The sequence below is a fragment of the Corythoichthys intestinalis genome, chromosome 16 (genome assembly GCF_030265065.1).
Source record: "Corythoichthys intestinalis isolate RoL2023-P3 chromosome 16, ASM3026506v1, whole genome shotgun sequence".
NCBI lineage: Eukaryota > Metazoa > Chordata > Actinopteri > Syngnathiformes > Syngnathidae > Corythoichthys > Corythoichthys intestinalis.
The window spans coordinates 10,809,648-10,834,289 of NC_080410.1; the positions used below are offsets into that span (position 1 = coordinate 10,809,648).

Sequence of the window (24,642 nt, forward strand, 5' to 3'; positions counted from 1 at the left end):
ATATAGTAAAACCCAAGACTCGCTCTAACATAACAACCACACAATTCATTTGATCAAGCAGGAAGGCATCAGCAATAACTGTATTTGTCCACAGTAAAAACAATGACAATTCTTGAAAATGGGGTTTCTAGAGGAATTGCATGGGGATGCTTAGCTACGCCATAGGTCATTTCCTATTGAGTTTCGGTCACTTGCTATTCATTTTTCGGTATTTTTGGGTCATTTCCTTGTTAACTCATTGGCTGCCATTGATGCCACCAGATGTCCGATCCATTTTCACTGGGTTCATATTTTATTCACATCTCTATAGTACATTTTATTTCATTTTAATTAGGCAATCCAACAGTGGATGTCATAATGCAAGATGATATGGCTGCATTCCATTAAATCAACATAACACGCTTACATTTTCTCATTTATTTTTCACATTGCGCATGTGTAATTTGACCACATGGATGATATATATTAAAAACGACACTATCCTTTCACAAGGCTATATAAACATGTAACCATCTGCCATGTACACATGAGACCACCGATTAGAAACATGCAATGATCTCTCCCTACATGAAACCTTTGAGGAAGACGATGGGTGCTGAATTAAAATGCTATGTTAAAATGAGAACGGGACCTTGATTGAGCTACTGAGAAAAAAAGATGAAATAGATATCTCACGGGAATAGACAACAAAAAAATGTTTGCTGTTTTATCTCTAAATGCTGCGCAGAGCCACTGCGGCAACAGGTAAACTTCGAAGAGAATGCTCTGCAGCAAACTCCTAAGGGATAGTTTCCACAGTCACTTCTACTTGACACTACTATGTTAACCTGATCCACCACTCAAAATTTAAAAAGTTTATTCAAGTTAAATTTGAATATATTAGATTAGAAAAATTCAAGCTTCTAATAACTGCTCAGGTCATCAGATTTTTTTATGAAGTAGAATATACACTCACCGGCCACTTTATTAGGTACACCTGTCCAACTGCTCGTTAACACTTAATTTCCAATCAGCCAATCACATGAATGAATGAATGAATGAATTTATTGTCATTGTCATCATCATCAGTATCATTGACAGTTACAGAATGTGGGATAGTTTGGCCAAGAAAGAGAAACATTGACACAGAATATGGAATAATTTGCCCGAAAAGACGATGACAGACAAAGGAAGACGGGAAAAAAGCAAATGCTTATCGATACCCGTCCCCCAACAGCCCGGGACGCACAGTCTAGCATGTTAGTGTTGCATAGTCCATTTTTTTACTCATATATCTTTCCAAGAGTCATTGATTGCCATGGCATTTCGCAATATTGTCAATTTGAGTAGGTTCATTGGATAAGTTGATTTCCAAGTTGGTGTAGGGAGGGATGGCCGGGGTATCATGGAGGCCCACGTCTGCTGTATTCGCTCCGGAAGATTATTCATCCTCCTCTCTTGCCCAGTTCCCGCGAGTGAGCCTTTCATGATCCCGGATCTCCGTGATGATTTTCGTGACCATTTGAACAGTGGCATCACTTAACGCTGCTTGTTCCTTCGTCACCTGGGACAATTTGTCGCCATCGTTACGTGCAATCGCCATTGCCTCGTTGAGTTGACGCTTCATTCTCATCGAGAATCGATGTACCCAGAGGGCACCAAGAAGCAGCAGGAAGGCGAGCGCCATCAGAGAGCCGAAGATAAAGAGGTCCTCGACGTCCTCAATCTGGAGAGACGTTAAGCATATGGGCCTCCGTTTTCCCCAGGCATCCTCCACATATCCAGACGTGAAGGTGTTGGCCGGACATGGCCGTTGGTTTGGTGTAGGTCTCATTGTAGAAAATATTTTGTCCAATGAGCTAAGTGTCCAGTCAAGGAGCTCCATCTCACAGCAGGTTAAACACAGCGCGCACGTTGCAATATGGCACATGCACATGGCGGCAACTCAGTGCATTTCGGAATGTAGACATGGTTTAAGACAGTCTCCTGCAGTTCAAACCGAGCATCAGTATGGGGAAGAAAGGTGATTTGAGTGACTTTGAACGTGGCATGGTTGTTGGTGCCAGAAGGGCTGGTCTGAGTATTTCAGAAACTGATGATCAACTGGGATTTTCACGCACAACCATCTCTAGGGTTTACAGAGAATGGTCCGAAAAAGAAAAAATATCCAGTGAGCGGCAGTTCTTTGGTACCTAATAAAGTGGCCGGTGAGTGTATAGCACAAGTCAGGTTAACAACTTATCTTCTCACTGAGTTACAGAATAGAGGAGAACGGGGTTCATATATGTCGGCTACTTCAATGATGATGTGAGTATGTCTTGTAAAGTGAATTGACGGCGCTGCACATACAGAAGATCGTGAACATTTCTCACAATGCTAGGTGGAGTAATAGTTGTGTTAAAGGTGTTTTTGTGTCAGTTTTTTTTCAATTGTTCATACTCGTAATTTTGTAGTTGTGAGCTTGTTTTTATCGACTACGACTGTTATCATCCCATCAAAATAATTTATGTGAGCAGTGAATGTAGCGGTTTGAAGGGAGAGAGCGTGCAAATGTTCACTGTAGTTATAGTTAAAATGATATAGTTTATTGTTTAATAAGCTAATCACATTAAGAACTCTGTGAATATTGACTGTATACCTGTATGTTTTCAGCAGATATTAAATGTGTGTACTGATATGCAAACCTGCGTGTGAGCCCAATAAAGTATTTGAGTTCATCTCCTGTGCTCTCTAACTAGAGCAGGGGTGGGCAAACCGGTCCTCGAGGGCCGCAGTGGGTCCTGGTCTTTGTTCCAACTGATCCAGCATCGAGCTTTTAATCAATGAGGTTTCAATGGAAACAAGAAGCACCTGACTGCAATCAACTGATTGCACTTACAACACACCAGATTGGTGAAAAGGTGTCTTCTTGATGGGTTGCAGCAAAAACCTGCACCCACAGCGGCCCTTTGTGGAATAGTTTGCCCACCCCTGAACTAGAGCCCCTGTAGTGGTCAACACGTCTGAGCCAACTAGTCATATGTAGAGCTGAAACGATTACTCGAAAAACTCGAGTAACTCGAGTTTAAAATTGATCGAGGAATTGTATTCGCCCCGAGGAATCGTGTTATTTTGGCAGCTCTAAGCATCACGTTTTGCCAGGACTACTTTTAATGCGACGAAACGCGCTGACGTTGTGTAAGTACCAGAAGAAAACAGCGGCGGCGGATGTATTTGATATCAACCATGCATGGATATAGAGATAACGACGAAGAAGCCGATGAAAGCCAAGAGAAATGTACCAAGAAAAAGCAGAAAATGTCAAAAGTGTGGGAGCATTTCAAGCTGGATACCAAGGCGAACACTGTTTCATGTATTCACTGTAAGACAGTGCATAGCACTATACCCCCGCCCGGCCCAGGCTACCACCGGCCCCGCCGATGCTCTCGCACCCCTGGCTGGACCCTGTGACCGATGACTGCCCCCGAAACCTGGACCGGGCACCATCGTGCGACCCGCCCTCCCAACGCCCGCTCCACTGAAGGTATTTACTCCAAGAGCGGAGGATCGATACTCGGGACAAGCTAAAACTAAGTTAAAGTAGCGCTCATAAATATGATTAACGTTACTGTACCTTGCTAACGTAACGTTAGCCCTGCGGAGGGCTAGGTTTCATTTATGACTACTGTCGATGCGTGGCTAACGTGTCTTTCATACAGGCTTTATACAATCTGTAGAAACATAGCACTGTAAAGTGATGACGGTGTAAATAAAAACATAATACAGCTAACTGTCAATTTTAGCACGATAGTCATGGATGGATAAAACACCAAGTAGCCCTGGTGCCTAATGTGCTCCGATACAGCTGGTATCATACATTTATTTTGAACACAGCAAAAACTCAAAAATCCTATCAGGGCTTACAATTTAGACTTAAACCTTAACTAGAACTTAAAAATAGCTTGTGTAAATGGAAATTCAATTGAAACACGTGAGGAAAAACATCTAACTTAAGTGATGTGTGTTTCCAAGCGTAATGACATTTTTCGGTAATAAATAAGATTTTGTTTTTAATAAGATCTGAGGTTTTTTGAGTGAAAGCAGTGAATTTGTTGTTTTATTTTTGTAGTCACATCTGAGATGCAATTGTTGGCTGTTTTCAATAAAGTACATCTAAAAGACATTGATTGTCTAAAAATGGGGTAGCACTTTACAATAAGGGTCCCTTAAATAACATTAGTTAATGTATTTTTAGACAATGTTGTTTAAGTAACATTACAATGATTAACATAATTGCTTATCTAACATTTAATAATACATTAATTAACATGAGTTGAAACATTAGTTAATGCATTAGTTAATGCATAACCAGACAGTAACTAATGGTTTAGTAAAATTAAAAATATATATGGGCATATATATGGTTAGGGTTTTGGGTCTCGGGTTAGGGTTTGTTAACTTGAGCATTTATAATTTCTTAATTAAGGGAATCATGTCCTACACTTTACAATAAGGGTCCAAAAAGCATTCAGTAATGGTTAATAAAGGTTAAGGGGAGGAACTTAAGCATTTATAATTTCTTAGTTAAGGGACACATGTGCTACACTTTACAATAAGGGTCCAAAAAACTTTCAGTAATGGCTAACTAAGGTTAAGTAGTACTTATGAGGTACGTTCACATGAAATAATATCATATTTAATTAAGGTTAAGTAATACTTATGAGGTACGTTCTTGTGAAATAATACCAGAGTTAAGGTTGTAAGGTTGTTATAATATATATAATACATTACTTAACATTAATTCACATATACATTAGTGCATTAATAAATAGTTATTAATGTATACTGGTACTAGTAAGTGATTATGTTATTTCAAAATGAGAAACATTGCTCTGTGAGTCCTTGGGTGCTGCTAACTTTACAAACCCTAACCCTAAACCCCAAACCCTAACCCTATATAGGCCTATAGATATTTTTAATTTAACCAAACTATTAGTTACTGTCTGGATATGCATTAACAAATGCACTAACTAATGTTAATCAATAAATCACTAAATGTTAAATAAGGGATTATATGAATAATTGTAATGTTACTTAAACATTAGTTATTGTCTTTAAATGCATTAACGAATGCATAAACTTAATGTATTAACTCATATTAATTAATATATTAATAAATGTTAGAAAAGAGATTGAATCCTTTATTGTAATGTTACTTAAACATTAGTTATTGCCTAAAAATGCAATAACTAATGTTAATTAAGGGACCCTTATTATAAAGTGTTACCAAAATGTTTTATCCGATTAATCGATGACATTTTCAGTCAAATACTTGATTACTAAAATATTCAGTAGCGGCAGCCCTAGTCACAAGTAGAATCTTTTACATTTTAATTATTTCTACATTAGTCTATTATTGTTTGTGATGTTAATCAATACAATCTGATTCAGCTGGGGACATGCAAACACAGATAGAACGTGAATCTCTTTACAGAAACTTCATGCATACAGATCAATTCCTTTTCACTTAATCACTTAATGTGATTGATTTCAATCCGATTGAGGAAAACTACCCACGTAAACGTACCCATAGTCTGCCATTGACAACGATAGACATCCATTTCATTTAAACTGGGAGGATTGGCTTTGAATGCTTGTGTTTCAGTGGCACTGACGGCGCTAGACGTCCAATTCGTTTGGACTGAGAGGGATTGCAACAATCATTCGCAATGTAAATGAAAAATGTGTAATGTAATGTAAATATAAAAATACAATATTACACTATTGGTATGACTGTTGTCACCAGACCAGCCATATAGCATACGTATATTTTGTTTGATGATACCAGAAGTTGGACTGATGAACAAGGAAAAGTGCTGAGTACAATACAGTAATGGCCTTTCTCTACTTGTTAAAACTGGTAAACCTCAAATTAGAAACCAGTAAATAAAACAGTGTATACATATCTCCATTAATTTCTGGACTTCAATTAAAAGTGACATATTATTGAGTTAGCCCATTTTACGAGTACATTACGTCTCAGTTGTTAATTTGTTTTCCCAGCTTGAGGAGTGTACTACTTCCAGTTGATAAGGGGGTACGACATTTTTTGTAGAAAATGCAATAGAAATGTTCAACTGGGTGCACTTTTATCAAATTGGAGCTATTTGTGAAAATGGTGAATTCAGTTTTAATCATTTATAATCCAAGAAAGGAGTCTAATTTTTATAACGATGACTTATTAAGCGCTTGCTGACAATTGTTTGTCCCCTGTGTGGATGTGTTTTGAAGAAGCTGAGGAAGTTGAGGGCTTAAAAACATCACAGGATGGAAATAATTATAGCGATCATCCGCTCCCAAATCCCTACAGAATGATGAAGAAATGATCAAATCATTATTATATGAAGTGTTTGGAAATGTATTTCTTGACTGTTGCGCCATCAAAGAATGTTTTCGAACAATGACATCTGCATATTGGAAAATAAATGTACACTTTCTGGGATAATGGTCACTACAGATGACAGCTGTTCAAAATTGGACACTTAGACCTTTAACCCTTTATAGGGCAAGTGACATTTTTTTTAAAGGGTACCACGGATAGAAAGACATGTAATTCTTACAAGATAAATGTTAGTACAAGTTGTAGTAATTTGATAAGTTTAGTAATTTGATATTAAAACTCGTCTTAATGTATTCGTTTTAATAACATTTGTAAAATTTAAACAAAAAAACGACTAGTGTGTCTCTATTGTTGTTGACGTCGCAGGGCGGTGACATCACATGGGTACGCTGCCGTACTTTCACAGTGTCACTTTTTAACTATATAAACATGTAGTTCTGCCCTGTCAATATTTCACAAAACGAGCAGCAAAAGCAAAATGAACAGGAAAGATGGGATGAGACGAGTAGCTTACATGTGTCAAGTTCGCTAGTGACAGCTAGCACTCTCCTGCTCTAGTGACAGAGCAGGAGAGTGATCTCAAAAAATGTTAGCAGATCTTCACGGTAAACTATTATGTGATCCAACTTATTCCAATAATTTTATGGAGATAGTTAGTATCCAGAGCTGTCATGTGCTTTACATATGATTTAGGGCAGTGTTTTTCAACCGGTGTGTTGCGGCAAACTAGTGTGTCGTGAGAGATCGTCAAATGTGCCGCGAGAAGTTATCCAATATCGCATTTTTTTTTTTTTTTTTTTACGTCGTCAGGTGTAGTTGCAGTTGAAAGAAGGACGAGGTAGAAGGTTGCGGTCGTGTGCAGATGAGCGAGGTATTGCTTGTGCCGCGTTCAAGAACTGCACAGATTTCTAGCCATCAGCCACCTTGCTGTCCACGACAACATGGACCCCAACACGTCTACTGTACATCATTTGAGTAGACTCGTCAAGTGTCGACATACACGAAAGTGTCTTTTTCATTTTATCCATATATGATGACCGTCAATCCTTCCCCTGTGTTTTATTCCAACACATTGTCGAGGACAGCAAGGTGGGTGATGGCTAGAAATCTAAGCAGTTCTTGAACGCGACACGAGCAGTTGCAGTTGCCCTCGTTTCAAAACAACTTGATGGACTATTTTGTTTGCCTCCATGAAAACACAGAGAAACAGGCAACTTTTATGAGAAACACTGAAAAGGTAAATGAGAAAGCCCTCAAAGCCAGTTACCTTAACTTGTTGCTGAATCCAAAAAGAGACAATACTACCAGCCCGCAAAGCCATTGTCAGTGATATGCTTGCCCCTGATGCAATTAAAGACATTTCTAAAGTCCCCCTGTCTGACAATTCTGAGCTTTTCAGGCCTAACTGCTATAAAAAATAAATAAATAAATAAAAACAGAGAGAGAATAAGAGCTGTTGACGAAGATTCCTGCTTTGTGTTCATCTATATAGGCTCAGGTTTCCTACTGAGTAAGTATAAATATTGAAAAATTGTTCTCCGGGGGTGGCGTGGCTCAGTGGTAGAGTAGTTGTCCCCCAACCCAGAGGTTGTGGGTTTGATTCTTCGCCCTGATGAACTCACCTAAGTATCCTTCAGCAAGATACTGAACCCCACGTTGCTCCTGGTGCTGTGTCACCAGTAGGTGAATGGCGAGATAGTGTAAAGCGCTTTGAGCGCCTTGATAAGGTGGAAAAGCGCTATATAAGTATAACACCATTTACCATTCTATAATTAAATAAACTGTACAGAGAATAATTTTAGAACATTTTTGGTTTGTTGTGTGCCGCACTATTTTTTCCAATGTAAAAACGTGCTGTGACTCAGAACAGGTTGAAAAACACTGATATTGAATATACAGTGAAACACAGCAGTTTGATTGTTTTTTTGCATCACAGCACACAGAAACGTTGATGCGGTTTGCCTCGACTGAGGCATCTAATACCGGCTCACCTAATTTTTGTCACGTAAAAGCGCTGTCCACGTCGATGATCATCCTGCCGGTTAACCCTTTACAACGGACAGCTTTTTAAAAAAAACTGACAATTTACCCTCTGTAGCTAAATTCAAGAATTAAATTCAATAAACACAGAAATACACTCTGGTTACATCCCAAAGTAACATTATAAAGTTGTTTTTTCATATTTGGTTCGATATTTTGGTAATTCTATGTTATTGAAAGCGATAGACGTCCAATTTGTTCAAACTGGGAGGACTGTCCGTGAATACTCATCATACAGTGCCACTGACAGCGCTAGACATCCAAATATTTTTGACTGGAAAGAGCAAATGAACATTCATTCGCTCCTGCTAGTCTAAATGATTGGACGTCTAGCGTCATCAGTGGCAGCCAATGAGTTAAATGAGCGAGGGTTTAAAAAATAAATAAATAAATAAATAAATAATAATAACTTGTGCATGAAAAGGTTAAGTGCAAATATTTTAACTTAAGTGTTCCATGAGAGTAAATAAGTAATGTGGGGGAGTGGGGAGTTATAATTATGAAAAATTAAAACTATAAATGTCAACGTATCAGTCTGTGGCCACCGTCAAGGATGTTGTCATGTTATACATTAGCGTCAGTTTGACAAACAATAAAATAGTCAATATTTTGCCACAACAACACAGTATTCGAATTGAGTAATTGTGAATGTGACTGTGCTAACATATAAACTCAAGTCTATTAGTATACATGTTACGTATTAGTATAATATTTTCTCAAAAACAAGTGTTTTACTTCAAACCACTATTAATGACTACCAGATAAATATATCAGGCATCTAGAGAGGAAGCAGCTATATTTATAAGACGAAATTGCATTAATTTGCACATCACTATTATTAGACAGCCTTGCCTCTGTTCTTTTTTGTTTGTTTGTTTGTTTGCTTTGGGTTGAATCTGTTGGTATCAACGCCATCTTGAACACAAACACACCCAGTAGTGTAATGCTCCACTCTTTCTGTTTAATAGCATTACCCAACTCATCATAAGTTATTCCTCAGAAGAGCTTTGCGTTCAAGGGCACAACCAATTGAATGAGTCACAGGGGATCCAAACAGCCATTTTCATGGACCATTCTATTGCTTTACTGTATTGTATTTCATCCTCACTGCTTTCTATTTCCTTTATTGTTCAGCCGCAGTGGCACTTTTCATCATCGCCTGTGACAGGTGTTTACAGCAAAGCGATGAGCGCTCACACAGCTCCACTTTTCTCAAACTGTTACAGCCACAGCTCGAATCTCAGCGCTCGTGGTGAGCAGCACTGCTGATAGCACAATTGTTTTTCAAAATTTAAAAAAATTAGTTGCCAGTAGTTAGCTTCTTCCCTGAGCTAGAGCACCAACACCCAAGTCAAATAATTTTGTTTTTAGTTTTTCAGAGTGTATTCAAACCTGCCCTGTTTGATCACAACCGGTTTTGTTTTGGTAGGCCTTTTAATTCTAATTATATACAAATACATTAAAAAAAAAAAAAAAAAAAAAAAACATTTTGTCTTAGTCTTTTGGACGATAATACCGATTAGTCTTTATCATATATTAGTCATCTCAAAATGTGTCTTCGTCTTGTTTTTGTTGACAAAAACTCATCTAATTTTGTCTAGTTTTAGTCTACGTTTACTAAAAATGTTTTCATCTGTAAATTTTTTAAGAATTACTCCAAAAATAGATTTTAAAAAAGTTTTCAACTACAGTGGTGCCTCTACATACGAAGTTGATGTGTTCCAGGACCTTGTTTGTAAGTCGAAATGGTCATATGTCGAGCAGGATTTTCCCATAAGAATACATTATAATTCCAATGATTTATTCCACAGCCCAAAAACCTACACTGAATCGTTGAAAAATACTGCTGTTACTTTTGCAAATAGCAATTACAATGAGCAAAACAAATACATTATGCATAAAAATTGGTATAATAATATAATAATAGTAATAATAATAATAATAATACCTGTAATAATGTAACAAATCAGGTTCTAATGTGGCTGATGTATTTTGCGTGGTGTACCTGAACGCAAAGTGAGAGAGAGTGAAGTTGAGATATATTACTTTCTATTTTAACATCCTGTTGTTGCTGGCTGGCGTCAACTTTGGCAGACTATTGGCTTGTTGTGTTGCACAAGTTCTGAAATAAATAATAAAAACTTGACGAAGCTGGCGATCTCTTTGGCGATTGTACCACAATAATAACTGTCACCTTAACTTATAAAGACTGGCGAATGGAGGTCGGAGGAGTATTGCCGAGCAGTACACGGACGGCCACCCCACGCTTCAAGGGTAAGCCTCACCTTTTTTTTTTTTTTCACCACCCACTTTAACCTTCTTGGAACCCATGTTGATTTTTCTCCCAAGAAAATCCATCGTGCGTCCATCTTGCGGGAAAACAATGATATTGTGACGCTGTCATAAATCGTCGTATTTCGAGCATTTCGTCAGATGTAGAAACAAATGGCGAGTCAAATTTTACGTTGGATGTCAAAAAGATCCTGTGTCGAAGCGATCGTGTGTCGAGGTACCACTATATTTCGAAAGAACATTGACAGAGGAGCACATATTGTAGCTTCTATGTACAAGGACAACGCCACCACTTCTTGGTCAGGTTGGCTGTGAGCTTCAGATCATTGTCATGTTGGAAGATCCAGCCACGACTCATCTTCAACTGTCTGACTGAGGGAAGGAGGCTGTGGCTCAAAATCTGATGATACATTTCGCCATTCATCCTCTGCTTTATAGAGAACAGTCGTCCTGTCCAATTTGCTGAAAAGCAGTCCCAAAACATGAGGTTTCCACCCCAATACTTCACAGTGGGGATGGTGTTCTTGGGATTGTACTCATCCTTCATTTTCCTCCACACACAACGAGTAAAGTTCTACTTTGGTCTCATCTGACCACATGACTTTTTCCCATGACCCTTCTGCATCATTCAGATGGTCCCAGGCAAACCTCAGACGGGCCTTCACATGTACTGGCTTCAACAGGGAAACCTTCTGAGTAATGCTTAATTTTAAACCATTGCACCGTAGTGTTCTACTGACAGTAGCCTTTGAAACTGTGCATCTAGCTCTCATCAGGTTATTGACCAGTTCCTGCCGTGTAGTTTTAGGTTGAGCCCTCACTTTTCTCATCATGAGTGATGCCCAACGAAGAGGGATTTTACATGTAGCCCCAGTCTGAGGTAGATTATCAGTCATGTTTAACCTTTTCCATTTTCAATCAATTCCTTCAACTGTTGATTAATCTCACCAAGCTGCTTTCCAATTGTCCCATAGCCTTTTCCAGCTTTGTGGAGCTCAACAATTTTTTCTCTGGTGTCTTTTGAAAGCTCTATGGTCTTGCCCATGGTAGCAGTTGGATTATGACCGACTGTGGGGCGCACAGATTACAATAATGAGCTCAAACAAGTGGTGGGTGGGTGGTTACTCATGGGGTAAAGGTGGACTTTTTTAAGGTATACTGACAACTATGAGTGTCATAATTATTGCTGATTTTCTGGGGTACAAATAATTATGGACCCCAGTAAATTACAAATAAATTATTCAATAATTATTATTAAAATCATACAATGTGAGTTCCGGATTTTTTTTTCTAGATTATGTCTCTCTCAGTGGAAATGCATTTATGATTGAAATTTAAGACCTCTATCTATTTTCTAAGTGGGTGAACTTGGAAAATCAAATGGGGTGCAAATACATCTGCTCCTCATTGTATATATAAATATGTACATTTTCCTCCTTATTTTGTATACTTAGCTTGACCTTAGACACAAAGAAATTACATTTAACATATTTTCTGCATAACTATGACGTAAAATCGGAAATTTTGAATATAGCCTCTAAGGCTACGTCTACACTAGGACGGATAATGGCCTTAAACTTGTAATTAGTTGGACTATATGGCATGTCAACTGCACTAGTATGCCTATTATCTGGATTAGTTGTTAAACGGATAAAGTAGGCCGGTAATGTTACCCGCAGCCTACGCGCCGCCTAATATGGACTGCTGTCACCGTACAACATTCGGATACTCGGGAAGGGATGTCATGCCGTCACTGTTTTTAGTGCGGCATGCCAGCAACGTAAACAATGGAGGCGGACGATCACGTCGTGGCATTCCTGCTCTTTTCCTTTCCACATATTTTTCTTGAACCTTCAAACTACGTCTCAATAATATGCTTAAATTCAGGGACCATTTTGGGTCCTCCCATCACGGATGAGGTGGAGATGAGCATTTTTTACAGAGCTCGTCTCCCGAGTTGTTTCCGATCAGCCAGCTGCTGGGCTGGCCCCTCCCAACTCAATGCCGACCGAATGTGAGTACTTTATAAAAAAAATGCTTAGAGGAAAATTAAACCCCGAAAAGTACCTGCATGGTACCCCCAGTCAAAGAGGCGCGCGATCAGTTTTTTTCCCCAGACATTTCTGCCAGTCAAAACTGTTGCCACTTCCAGGATCGCCACTTTTATGCACAAGCAGTCGTGGTTACTGCTTCCAGAAAATATACTCAGCGCCACACCATATGCTTCTATTTGTTATTTTCCAAGTGGTGAGAGCGCAACTGATGCAAGGATGTCAGGCTTCCGTTGTTTTCTAAAGATTTTAATCACAACTCGGCGACTGCTCGTAAAAGCAGAGCGTGCTCTCCCTTCCACTCCTGTGTGATGCGTTTAATTGTGATCACGAAAAAAAAGTGATCACAAAATAATGACAGTCTAGCAGGTGTAGTAATTTCAAAATTTGTCACGGGCTAGGAATGTGTTTCCGTTTCAGAGGTAAACCGCGCGGGCTATGACGTAACACATTAGGCTTCTCCTTTTTACGCATGCGTAGTTTGCGCAAATGCAGGCATACCTTGCAGAAGCGGGGAGGCCCTTAAACGCACCTTAAACGAAGTGTGGACAGGTATAAAAATAGTCGGCAAAATACCCTGGAGAAAGTTATCTGTCCTAGTGTAGACGTAGCCTAATTTTAGCAAAACCAAACGTTTACCTTTTTAGTGGAACTTTTTCATTTAATTTGGACCCAAGCAACACAAATACAATGATTACAAGCCAGGAACAAAAACATGTATATTTTTTATGTAACATGGTGATATGAGTCCAGGTTCAGTGTGGAGCAATTAGGAGTGAAATTTCTTCTGTTCTTGTAAAATGAACGTGGTGTAGTGACCGTACATCCTCTGTACATAATTTACCCACGGAATTAATGTGGGGGATGTTGTGTTCCGGAGGGGAACTCTGTCATGCGGTTTCCGGAGAAAAAAGACACGAGCGGCCGAACACAAGGCACGATCAGCCGAACACGAGCGCATGGCAACGCAAACTTAACTCACCAAGCGACAGACTCACCAACATCATCCGCTACAGTGCCATCAAAGGCTTCTGATGCTCCAAATTTCCCGCGAACAAAAGCAAATCATTATGAGCACGTTTGCAGCACTCTGGAGCTCCGTGATTGGTTACTTCCTTATTTTACCGTGTTACCCTACACATACCGTTTTTTTTTCCAATGATTGGACGAGGATGATTTGTTGTCAAATCCTGGATCATTTGCTCAAATTGCAATGTGAAAAGGAACCGCATCACAAAAACCCAGACCAAATGTATTTTGGTGCGAACCAAAGTGTGAATACGCCCTCAGTAAAATGCTGTACTTCCAAGCATTTAAGCAAGTCTCTTAGGAGTAATTCATTGTCAACTAGTTTGGAAAACATTTGGTGCATTTACTTTCCTCTACTGAATCATGTATCAAAGCATACAATTTGTTTTAAATGTTGTTTTGCAGCAGTATCGGACACTGCAGAAGACGGATGACGACCAAAACAAAAACAGTCTCTTTGGAGATGAAGAGCAGTGCATTGGAGTAAGGGGGATAACGCACAGCTATAATGAGAGGTGATTTTGTGTGTTGTGCTGTACATCATTGCACCACTGACTGTTGTGATTGCCTGACCCAAGGTTTCTGCACATTGCCACCTTTAACAGCTCTGCGGCTAGATTTATTTTTGTCTTCTGCCCATATGTTGTACAAACACACATGCGTGCACACGCACACTGAGTACAAGACACTTTCTTGATGGCAGCTGGGTGAAAGTGCTTGCCAATCAACGGCTGAGAATGAATTTGAAAATGTGATCGGTGTGCAGAGATAAGCTCAGCCATTCTGAATGGAAACATATTTCATTGTTCATCAGGCAACATCTGATGCCAACATGGCGACATTCCATTTTGCAGTAATTTAAAAAAACATTCCCAAGTGTTTTAATAGCATCACATGTGACATGCTTCCATGTAAATGCCACAAGGATCAAGAATTATTTCACACTTAACACCCACTTTTAAGGCAGCGGTCTGGTCTCATGAAAATGAAACACTGCTCTCCCTAAATGGAAAGTACAATGCTGAGTATGGCTTTTGTTAGCATGATGCCTCGGGACTGAGCTAGAAGGCAGGTGCTAGTGGATAGCTGAATATAAGAAAGTAAACGTGAATAGCTACGAACACACCAGTGCCATAAAAGGCAGCATTTTTTTACACTAGGCAACTGTACTATGACCATTGTGGTATATTCGGTAGAGACACATAATGAACCTGCTTGTATAATTAAACATTCGATGGGTGGCACCAAAGTACTGAAGTAAGTACACACAGAAAAAAACTGTTAATGTACACAAATACATGCTACACATATACGACAAATGACAATTCCCTACATTTGTTGATTGAGATTCTTCAAAAGCTGGTTTAGAAATATACCAAAATTCATCCAAATGTAAATTTTGAATGATAACCACAATAAACCTCGTTAGTCATTACAAATAATTATATTTGATTATGATGAAAATTACAAGTTGTGTCGACAAACCTTGCCTTTTTATTTATTTATTTTTTGCTATTGTTGTTCAATAGCCTTTCAGAAGAGAGTATGATGGATGCCAATATTTTCTTACCTATCAGTAGTACATTACTATTATCATAAATTAAAGTTACAATCATGAAGGGGTTGCCAAAGGTATTGGAGTATGACCTGAAACTTCAACAGATTATGTATGTGCAGTTACCAAAGTCATATCGCTAACTACTGGCCGGGCATACGATTGTAGTGTTTTCAATATTTGAGTCATAATTTTCACACATGACATTTTTTAGGGGTGGGGGCAATTTGCTTAACTCAACTTGACATCAAGGCCTATATTCTGTTGTATGTTGTTATTGTGATAACTAGTATGAAGGTGGAATTTTATTATGATGGTGACCGCAATTCAGGAAAAAATCATCCAACTGCTTATTTTAACTCATTCACTGCCATTGACATACATTCAATCCAATATGACTGGCGACCGTTTGACAAAGGTTTTTACCAAACCGTACAGATCCACCTAAATTCGACAAAAACTCTACATTAATTTGAAATTGGAAAAAAATACCTGACATCAACCGGAAGAAACCTGAAAAGGCCCCAAAATGTACATGAAATGACCCTGAAATGGCCCAAAATGTGCAGGAAGTATCCCATAATCAACAGGAAGAGGCATGCAATTACTCTATAATTAACAAGGAAGTGACCCAAAATTAACTTATTGCCTGCTGTTGACAATGATAAAATCCAGTTGATTTAACCTGGGAGGACTCGCTGTGCATAGACATCATCATTATTGACGGGTCAGCTCCGCCATGCACTGCGAAACTTCTTCAAGCAGGGGGGCGCCCACATCAAGAGGAGCTATTCACAAACACATGCACGCAGCGAACAAACGATGGATTTCGTTTCAAAAAGTACGAAACCTCTACCACATACAAACAGGAAGGATTGTCTCAGGAGTGATTTGTTTGAGGATTCAAAGTAATTATATTTTTCGTACCATGCATGCATTTTGAAACTTGACAAAAATAGAGAAATATGCCACTAAGGCATTGGCGTCATAGTTCACAATATTTACGTAAAATAAATGCTACCTGGAGGTATTTTTTGCTTTTAACCAAGAATCGAGACTTTTTTGTCACGTTCTGCTCCTGGTCAGATTTTGTGTTGTTACAGAGCCGGCTGTGGGGGCGTTCCCGATATCGCACCTGCAACAAATTCCTGCTCATCAACAATAGTATAAAGATGCAGGCAATCCACTGGAAGGGCGTCGAGATATTCGGTTGGGATCTGCAAACGTGGAAAAAAGGTTGGACCTCACAACAGACAACAAACAACTGAGGGATGCGTGCAAGGGTTTATTAAACACAAAACAAAACAATACGCGGTCGCAGTCAAAAGGGGAAATAACAAAACGGGTCTGTGACAGAAGGTCGACGGGGATCAATATATACAGTGGGGCAAAAAGGCATTTATTCAACCACCAATTGTGCAAGTTCTCCTACTTGAAAAGATTAGACAGGCCTGTAATTGTCAACATGGGTAAACCTCAACCATGAGAGACAGAATGTGGAAAAAAAACAGAAAATCACATTGTTTGATTTTTAAAGAATTTATTTCTAAATTAGAGTGGACAATAAGTATTCGGTCACCTACAAACAAGCAAGATTTCTGGCTGTCAAAGAGGTCAAACTTCTTCTAACAAGGTCTAACGAGGTCTACCAAGGCTCCACTCGTTACCTGTATTAACGGCACCTGCTTTAACTCATTATCTGTATAAAGTACTCCTGTCCACAATCTCAGTCAGTCACACTCCAAACTCCACTATGGCCAAGACCAAAGAGCTGTCGAAGGACACCAGAGACAAAATTGTAGACCTGCACCAGGCTGCGAAGACTGAATCTGCAATTGGTAAAACCCTTGATGTAAAGAAATCAACTGTGGGAGCAATTATTAGAAAATGAAAGACATACAAGACCACTGATAATCTCCCTCGATATGGGGCTCCATGCAAGATCTCACCCCGTGGCGTCAAAATGATAACAAGAACAGTAAGCAAAATTCCCAGAACCACACGGGGGAACCTAGTGAATGACCTACAGAGAGCTGGGATCACAGTAATAAAGGCTACTATCAGTAAAGCTGCCAGGGACTCAAATCCTTCACTGCCAGACGTGTACCCCTGCTGAAGCCAGTACACGTCCAGGCCCGTCTGCGGTTCGCTAGAGAGAATTTGGATGATCCAGAAGAGGACTGGGGGAATGTGTTATGGTCAGATGAAACCAAAATAGAACTTTTTGGTAGAACCAAAGGTTCTTGTGTTTGGAGGAGAAAGAATACTGAATTGTATCCGAAGAACACCGTAGCCACTGTGAAGCATGGGGGTGGAAACATCATGCTTTGGGGCTGTTTTTCTGCAAAGGGACCAGGACGACTGATCTGTGTAAAGGAAAGAATGAATGTGGCCATGTATCGAGAGATGTTGAGTGAAAATCTCCTTCCATCAGCAAGGGCATTGAAGATGAGACGTGGCTGGGTCTTTCAGCATGACAATGATCCCAAACACACAGCCAGGGCAACATTTCAAGGACCTGGAGTGGCCTAGCCAGTCTCCGGATCTCAACCCCATGGAAAATCTGTGGAGGGAGTTGGAAGTCCGTGTTGCCCAACGTCAGCCCCAAAACATCACTGCTCTAGAGGAGATCTGCATGGAGGAATGGGCCAAAATACCAGCAACAGTGTGTGAAAAGCTTGTTAAGAGTTACAGAAAACATTTGGCCTCCGTTATTGCCAACAAAGGGTACATAACAAAGTATTGAGATGAACTTCTGGTATTGACCAAATACTTATTTTCCACCATGATTTGCAAATACATTCTTTAAAAATCAAACAATGTGATTTTCTGTTTTTGTTTTTTTTCACATTCTGTCTCTCATGGTTGAGATTTAGCCATGTTGACTATTACAGGCCTCTGTAATATTTTCAAGTGGGAGAACTTGCACAATTAGTGGTTGACTAAATACTTATTTGCCCCACTGTATAAACGTGAGGGTAAACCTAGGTGGTAGGCCAATAAACCAATAAAACAACTAAAATACAATCACGTACCTGCACAAGGTAGAGGAATACAAAACTAAGGTGGCAGACGATCAAAAACCCAAGGCAGGGGCGAAATAACAAATTACAAGGCTACTCGAAAGTACAAGATGTCGAATGGAAGGAAATATATCTGCGCCGTCTTTATACTATTGTTAATGAGCAGGTATTAGCTGCAGGTGCGATGTCGGGAACGCCCCCACAGCCGGCTCTATAACAACACAAAATCTGACCAGGAGCAGAACATGACAGTTTTACATCCATGTCTACAAAGAATTCAGAGATTTAAACATTTATTCACAAGAATTTCAACGTTAAAAGCTCTTTGTTGTGGTAAGGCGGCGCCACAGTGAACTTAAAGACGAGCCGCACATTCAACGTATTTACGTAAAATAAATGCTACCTGCTTGTTTGTTTTTTGCTTTCAACCAAGAATCGAGACTGTTTTATGTCCATATCTATAAAGAATTCAGGGATTTAAACATTTATTCACAATAATTTTAACGTTAAAAGCTCTTTGTTGTGGTATGGCGGTGCCACAGTGAATATTTAGAGAGCATACGACAGGAGAAAAAAAGTCTTAAATAGCATTATTATGTGAATTAGAATCATATTTTGAGACGATTCCACTATATACAACAATTTAGCAAAGCGCAGATGACGAGAAATTAGTCTTTTAATCTGCCGATTAGCCACGCCTACCATTATAGGGCTCTAGCGTCCCCAACAGGTGGATGACGTCAGCGGGAGACTGGGCTCATCGGTTTTACTATTCAGCCCATTGAGGGGGAATTATTCAGAACGAGGAAAACGTGACAAAGAGAGCTGCAAAATGTCATTGTTTCTGTCTCCCTACCCCTCTATTTTTACAGGATATTCTTTTTATCCAAGCATTTTTCCCCAATAGCTAAATAAATGGCTTGAGAAGGACCAGTCAGCCTGTCGAGGGGGAACTTTTCACAACGAGGAAAACGCGATGAAGAGAGCTGCAAAATGTTGTTGTTTCTGTCTCTTTACTTCAATACGTTTACAGGATATTCTTTTTATCCAAGTATTTTCCCCAATTGCTAAATAAATGGCATGGTCATGACAAATAACAGTCTTGTGCTAAATGGAATATGAAATAATAAAAATGCACTTATTCAAGACGACATGGCAAAATTATTCCATAATGGTCAAAACTGTTGACTTCACCTTTACTGTCGCACCTCCCGAACGATATTTTATGACACCTAAATCGGACATATGTCATTTGCCTTTCCCGGCTTCGGAGAATGTAAACAAACCAAGAGGCGTGACAGCTAGCCGACATGCTAACCCGAACCGAGTGATATTTCAAAGTCTTCGAAGCGGAAAATCACACATAACTAGCCCGGATTATTTGACATGACGACTGGGTTGTCGATTGTCTTTGTGGATCGGCAAACCGCCCGGCGGAGAGCAATTTACAGCTCCTTCCTCGGAGGAGGGCGGCTGCAGTTGTTGTGCAGCTAACGTGCAGCTAATGTGCATGAGGAGATCTTTTTACATGCCTATCAATGATCAGACGTAAGTAGTCCTTTATTTAAAGAAAGTTTGTAGTGCTTACTTTGTAATCGCTGTATTCATATTTGAAATAAAACAAAACAAGATGTTTACTCACTTCCTCATAGGTCCAATGGTCCCACAGTAGTAGGGATTGTTTTGGCCAATATCCACGGTGAATGGGAACCTTTTGAAACTCCAAAAAGGCGCACACGCCTCTACCTCATACAGCAAGATTTTTCTGCAGCCGTTTGGCCGGCGTGATGCGAAAAATAAACGTATTAATCCGCAAAATCAGCTGAATCCTTAGTCCTCATACACAACAGTACGGCTGCATAGTGAAGAGGACGCCGTCATCCGTACACGTCACAGCGTCCTCCTCCTCAATGCAAGACCGAAGCCGGAAGTCACTCATTTTCATGGCGCGGGATTAAAAAAACTAAATAAATATAGCGATCGCTTCCACACACATCTAAGCGGTCCATATCATTCAGGAGCATAAAATACCGCGTGTACTGTATTATGAAATAAACATGCTTTTTCGTGTCACATGCACTTTAAAGACGAGACGCACATTCGACATATTTACGTAAAATAAATGCTACCTGCACAGTTTTTGAGTTTTTAACCAAGAATCATGACTGTTTTATGTCCATATCTATAAAGAATTCAAGGATTTAAGCATTTATTCACAACAATTTTGCTCTTTGTCTGTGATTCCACTCGGTCAGCTTTGACGGCCTCGCCAACAATGCAGTCCCCCTATTTATCGGCCCCGCACCCCGTGTCCCATCGATTACATTATGAAGTCTATGCGCTGTGAATGTTCAACTGTCAGTATCATTGATGACGCTTAATATCTATTTTGAGTGGGAGGGGCAAATGAACGAATGTTGTCACTGGCAGCCAATGAGTTAAGAACCACACATATCCGAGGCCAACATGTACTTTTAGCTGCCAGCTTTCGTCATGTTCTGGGTGTCACAAGGCCGGATTAATTAGTGCTGGTGTCCAGTAGTCGTCTCTCTATTAGATGCCACACCATCATCTTACTCATATGCCGAGTAGGTTTCGAGATCTAGTGATGATGCCTTTTTAAAGAAGCCCCATGGTGCATTTTTTAACACCCAATACGCTGGCTGGTCACACCCAACACACTGACACACACTCTGTGTCTCTCCCTTGTCCTCACTGTTCTGTGCACTAGAATTAACCGTTGGCTCCTCTCCAGTCACATCCAGTCAATATTCCAGCCATCCAAAAACCACCCGCTCTCTTCGGATCGTTCACTGGAGGCCAAACATTGGCAGAGTCGCAGTTGTGTCACAGCAATCAATCCAGCATCAATGTGAAATGGCTATACCACCAGTATGCAAGCAAAACTCAACATGACTCCACATGTTTTCTCTAAATGGACCAAAAAGGTAATAATTCAAGTGAAAAAAATAGTCTAAACAGGGAGAGAAAATGGGGTAAAAAGCTTTTGTGGTGGACTTTTATATTTATTTTCATTCTTCTGCACAAAGTAATATCTGACTTAATAATATGCATGTTAGCAATTTGAGTTTTTATTCCTAAAGTAGAGCTAACCGTGGTATATTGCATGAACAAAAATTTCAACATTGCTTAGTAACAGAATAGTACTAACTATATGTTATGTAAAGTAATTTAGGTTGCAACAAATATTCCATAGCTGGATGCTCGAATGGACACCAAAAATAAATCCAGCCAGTTAAAATGTCATAAGAATGTGTAGAATATCTAGATTAACTGAAATTTATATAGCCATCATAATTGACAATAATTGTAACAATGTTCTGAGTGCACAACATTTAATCTGTGATTTCCGTCAACCCAAAAGACCTTGTTATAGTTATCCCCTGCAAACGTGGGTTTTCTGACCTTTAATTGATAACTTCTCACATGTAATCAAAAAGCTGATTTGACCTTAATGTACAGGGATCCCTCGGTACTTCGCGCTTCAAACTTCGCTTCTTCAGTCCATCGTGGATTTTCCTTTTTTAATTTAAAAACAAATAATTAAATGTCACTCTCCCACCTGCTGCTCTTTGTTGGTCAGGCACTGCATTGGAGTTGCTTGTTAAAGTTAACGATGATTGACAGACGTGAAGGTTGGATGTTGTCAAAGATGCTTCAAAGCGCCGCAAGCGTCACTCATCGTTTAACTTATTAAACACTTGCTTTGGCAACTCATTGTGTCTAAGTGAGCAGCTTCTGCGGATTTGAGTGGACTTCAATGGAGCATTTAATGAGGACAAGCATTTTTCTGCTTTATTCTTGTTTAAAAATAATTCGGTGGGGCAGTAACATGTTTAAAACTTATCATAATTATTACATTTGAAGTGCTTAAAAAACATTTATTAAAATATATATACACATAAAAAAATTATTATACTTTTGGAAAAAAGGGAAAAAACATGTCTCAAATGTATCTCTTTCCAATGCTTAATCTGAATAAATACATTGAACACACACACATAAAAAAAGGGTTGGTGCTACGTCGCGGTTTTTCACTTATCGCGGGAGGTTCTGGCCCTCATTAACCGCGAAAAACGAGGGATCACTGTACTGAGAATCAGATAATAAATCTCTATTGATTACGTCATACCTGGAATTGGTCATGTCTGTTTGTCCGCCTCGACTCTTCTCCAGCCCCAACTTGGTGAAAATTCCGATGAGGACCATGATGGCCACCACGCCACAAATAATATACACGATCATGTGGGTTCGATCGCGGTCTGGTTCCTCTTGGACCTCTGTGACGGGGGCTGCCGGTCGCCCGGTGTTTGCCCAGACAGGTGTATCGTAGTTTGAACAGGAAGTCTGGTCCAAACTGTGGATTTTGAATTGGCAGCAGAAGCGGTAGAAGCAGGAGCCACAACAAAAGCTATAGATCCCTGCGTTACAATTGAAAGGTGGGTCCCACTGGCCCATGACGTCGTAGTAACCCCAGCAACGATTCGCACCGCCTGGCGCCGTTTTATCCTCTGTGTCTGGAGTCGGTGTGGCAAGGGCAGCTTCTGGTAAAACTGAGGGCTCAGTTGTGAGGTTATTTGGAGAAGCCTGGGCTGAAACCTGGCCCAAAGGCTGATGGTTTAGACCTCCCAGAGAGGTCAATCCTAAAAGAACGGCCACTGAGAAGCTGACCAATATTGTTCGCATGTACCCAGACATCTTTGATCCTTGGTCTTGATGCCTCAGTGTTGATGCGTAATTTATAGACCCAACATTGAAGAACCTAGTTTTGGGGGGAAGAAGAATAATGTTAAAAATCCGACAACAAGGTACAGGTACAACAAGGTACAGTCACCATGTTGAATCAAAAGCATTCATTTTGAGACGGGCCTGTGATAGTTCCCATATACTTACAACTGATGTGGGAATCATTTTGCAATTAGAGGGAACTAATTGACACCAGGTGAGTGACAGAAGTCAATTCCCCATCTTTGTGAACTCGTGAATTGTGAATGAGTCCCTTTTAAATAAGCAATTACGTGTTCAGAATTTATCGTCAGACAGTAGAACCTCTGGATTATACGCTTCAGAGATTAACCTTGGTGTCTGAGAAAATTGCACTTCTAATGTGTGAGGATATTTCAAAAGAGTGGCTCTATCTGTTTGTGTTATATTTTTATTATTATTGTTGCGGGGAAGATTTGCAAAGCTCCCAATGTATAATTAGTTTTTTTCCCGTCCACTTTTTCGGTACGCCACACAGCCCACACACTTTGACCTATTTTCATCCTTCAAAATTGGGAACGTTCCAAAAACTCACACCACGCAGGAGCTCTTTTAATTTCGCCCTTAATCTTTACGGTTACGGTGAAAATGTGTGTTTTTCGACAAAAAGCTAAATTAATTTCAACTCATTAATTCATCTTTTAAAAATCCAATTCACAGTATTTACTCATTTTTTAAAAATCAGCAAATCAAAGCACACAAAGGTTTCCAAAAACGTACGGTTCCGCCAAAATTTGACGAAAACATCCCTATTTATTTCCAATGTTCCCATTCATGTACATTGGAAAGTGAAGTGATCCAATTTTAACGTATATTATTAAATAAGCTGGAAAAGCCTCAAAATCTACAGGTGACCCCATGATACCTCAATACAGTGTATCACAAAAGTGAGTACACCCCTCGCATTTCTGCCGATATTTAAGTATATCTTTTCATGGGATATGACAAAATGACACTTTGATGAAAAGTAGTCTGTGTGCAGCTTACATGATAGAGTTGATTTATTTTCCCCTCAAAATAACTCAAAATATAGCCATTAATATCTAAACCCCTGGCAACAAAAGTGAGTACACCCCTTAGAAACTACGGACATCCCTAAATGTCCAAATTGAGTACTGCTTGTCATTTTCCCTCCAAAATGTCATGTGACTCGTTACAGGAGTGCTGTCTGCATTGCTGCAGAGATTGAAGAGGTGGGGTGTCAGCCTGTTAGTGCTCAGACCCTACGCCGCACTCTACATCAAATTGGTGTGCACAGCTGTCACCCCAGGAGGAAGCCTTTCTGAACTACTATTTTTGAGTATCTGTACTTTACTTGAGTACAAATATGAAGTGGTACTTTTTACCTTTACTTCACTACATTTTACAACAAATATCTGTACTTTTTACGCCACTACTTTTCAAATTGTCGCCTGTGTTACCATAAGCGGAGTTTGGGGGGGGGGGGGGGGGGGGCAGGAGGGCCAGGCCCCCCCGGTGGCCAAAAAGTGTCATTATATGTAATTGACT

The 24,642-nt window shown here is 39.7% G+C and overlaps 1 protein-coding gene across 1 annotated transcript in view; it reads right to left on the minus strand.

Annotated features, from left to right (window-relative positions):
• Positions 1–24,642, minus strand: part of LOC130931619 (protein shisa-8) — a 229,565-nt gene that overhangs the window by 196,264 nt on the left and 8,659 nt on the right. Inside the window, exon 2 of the mRNA XM_057860534.1 lies at positions 22,502–23,131. Coding sequence (XP_057716517.1) covers positions 22,502–23,067 — 566 coding nt within the window. The 5' untranslated portion in view covers positions 23,068–23,131. The remainder of the gene's footprint in view (positions 1–22,501; positions 23,132–24,642) is intronic.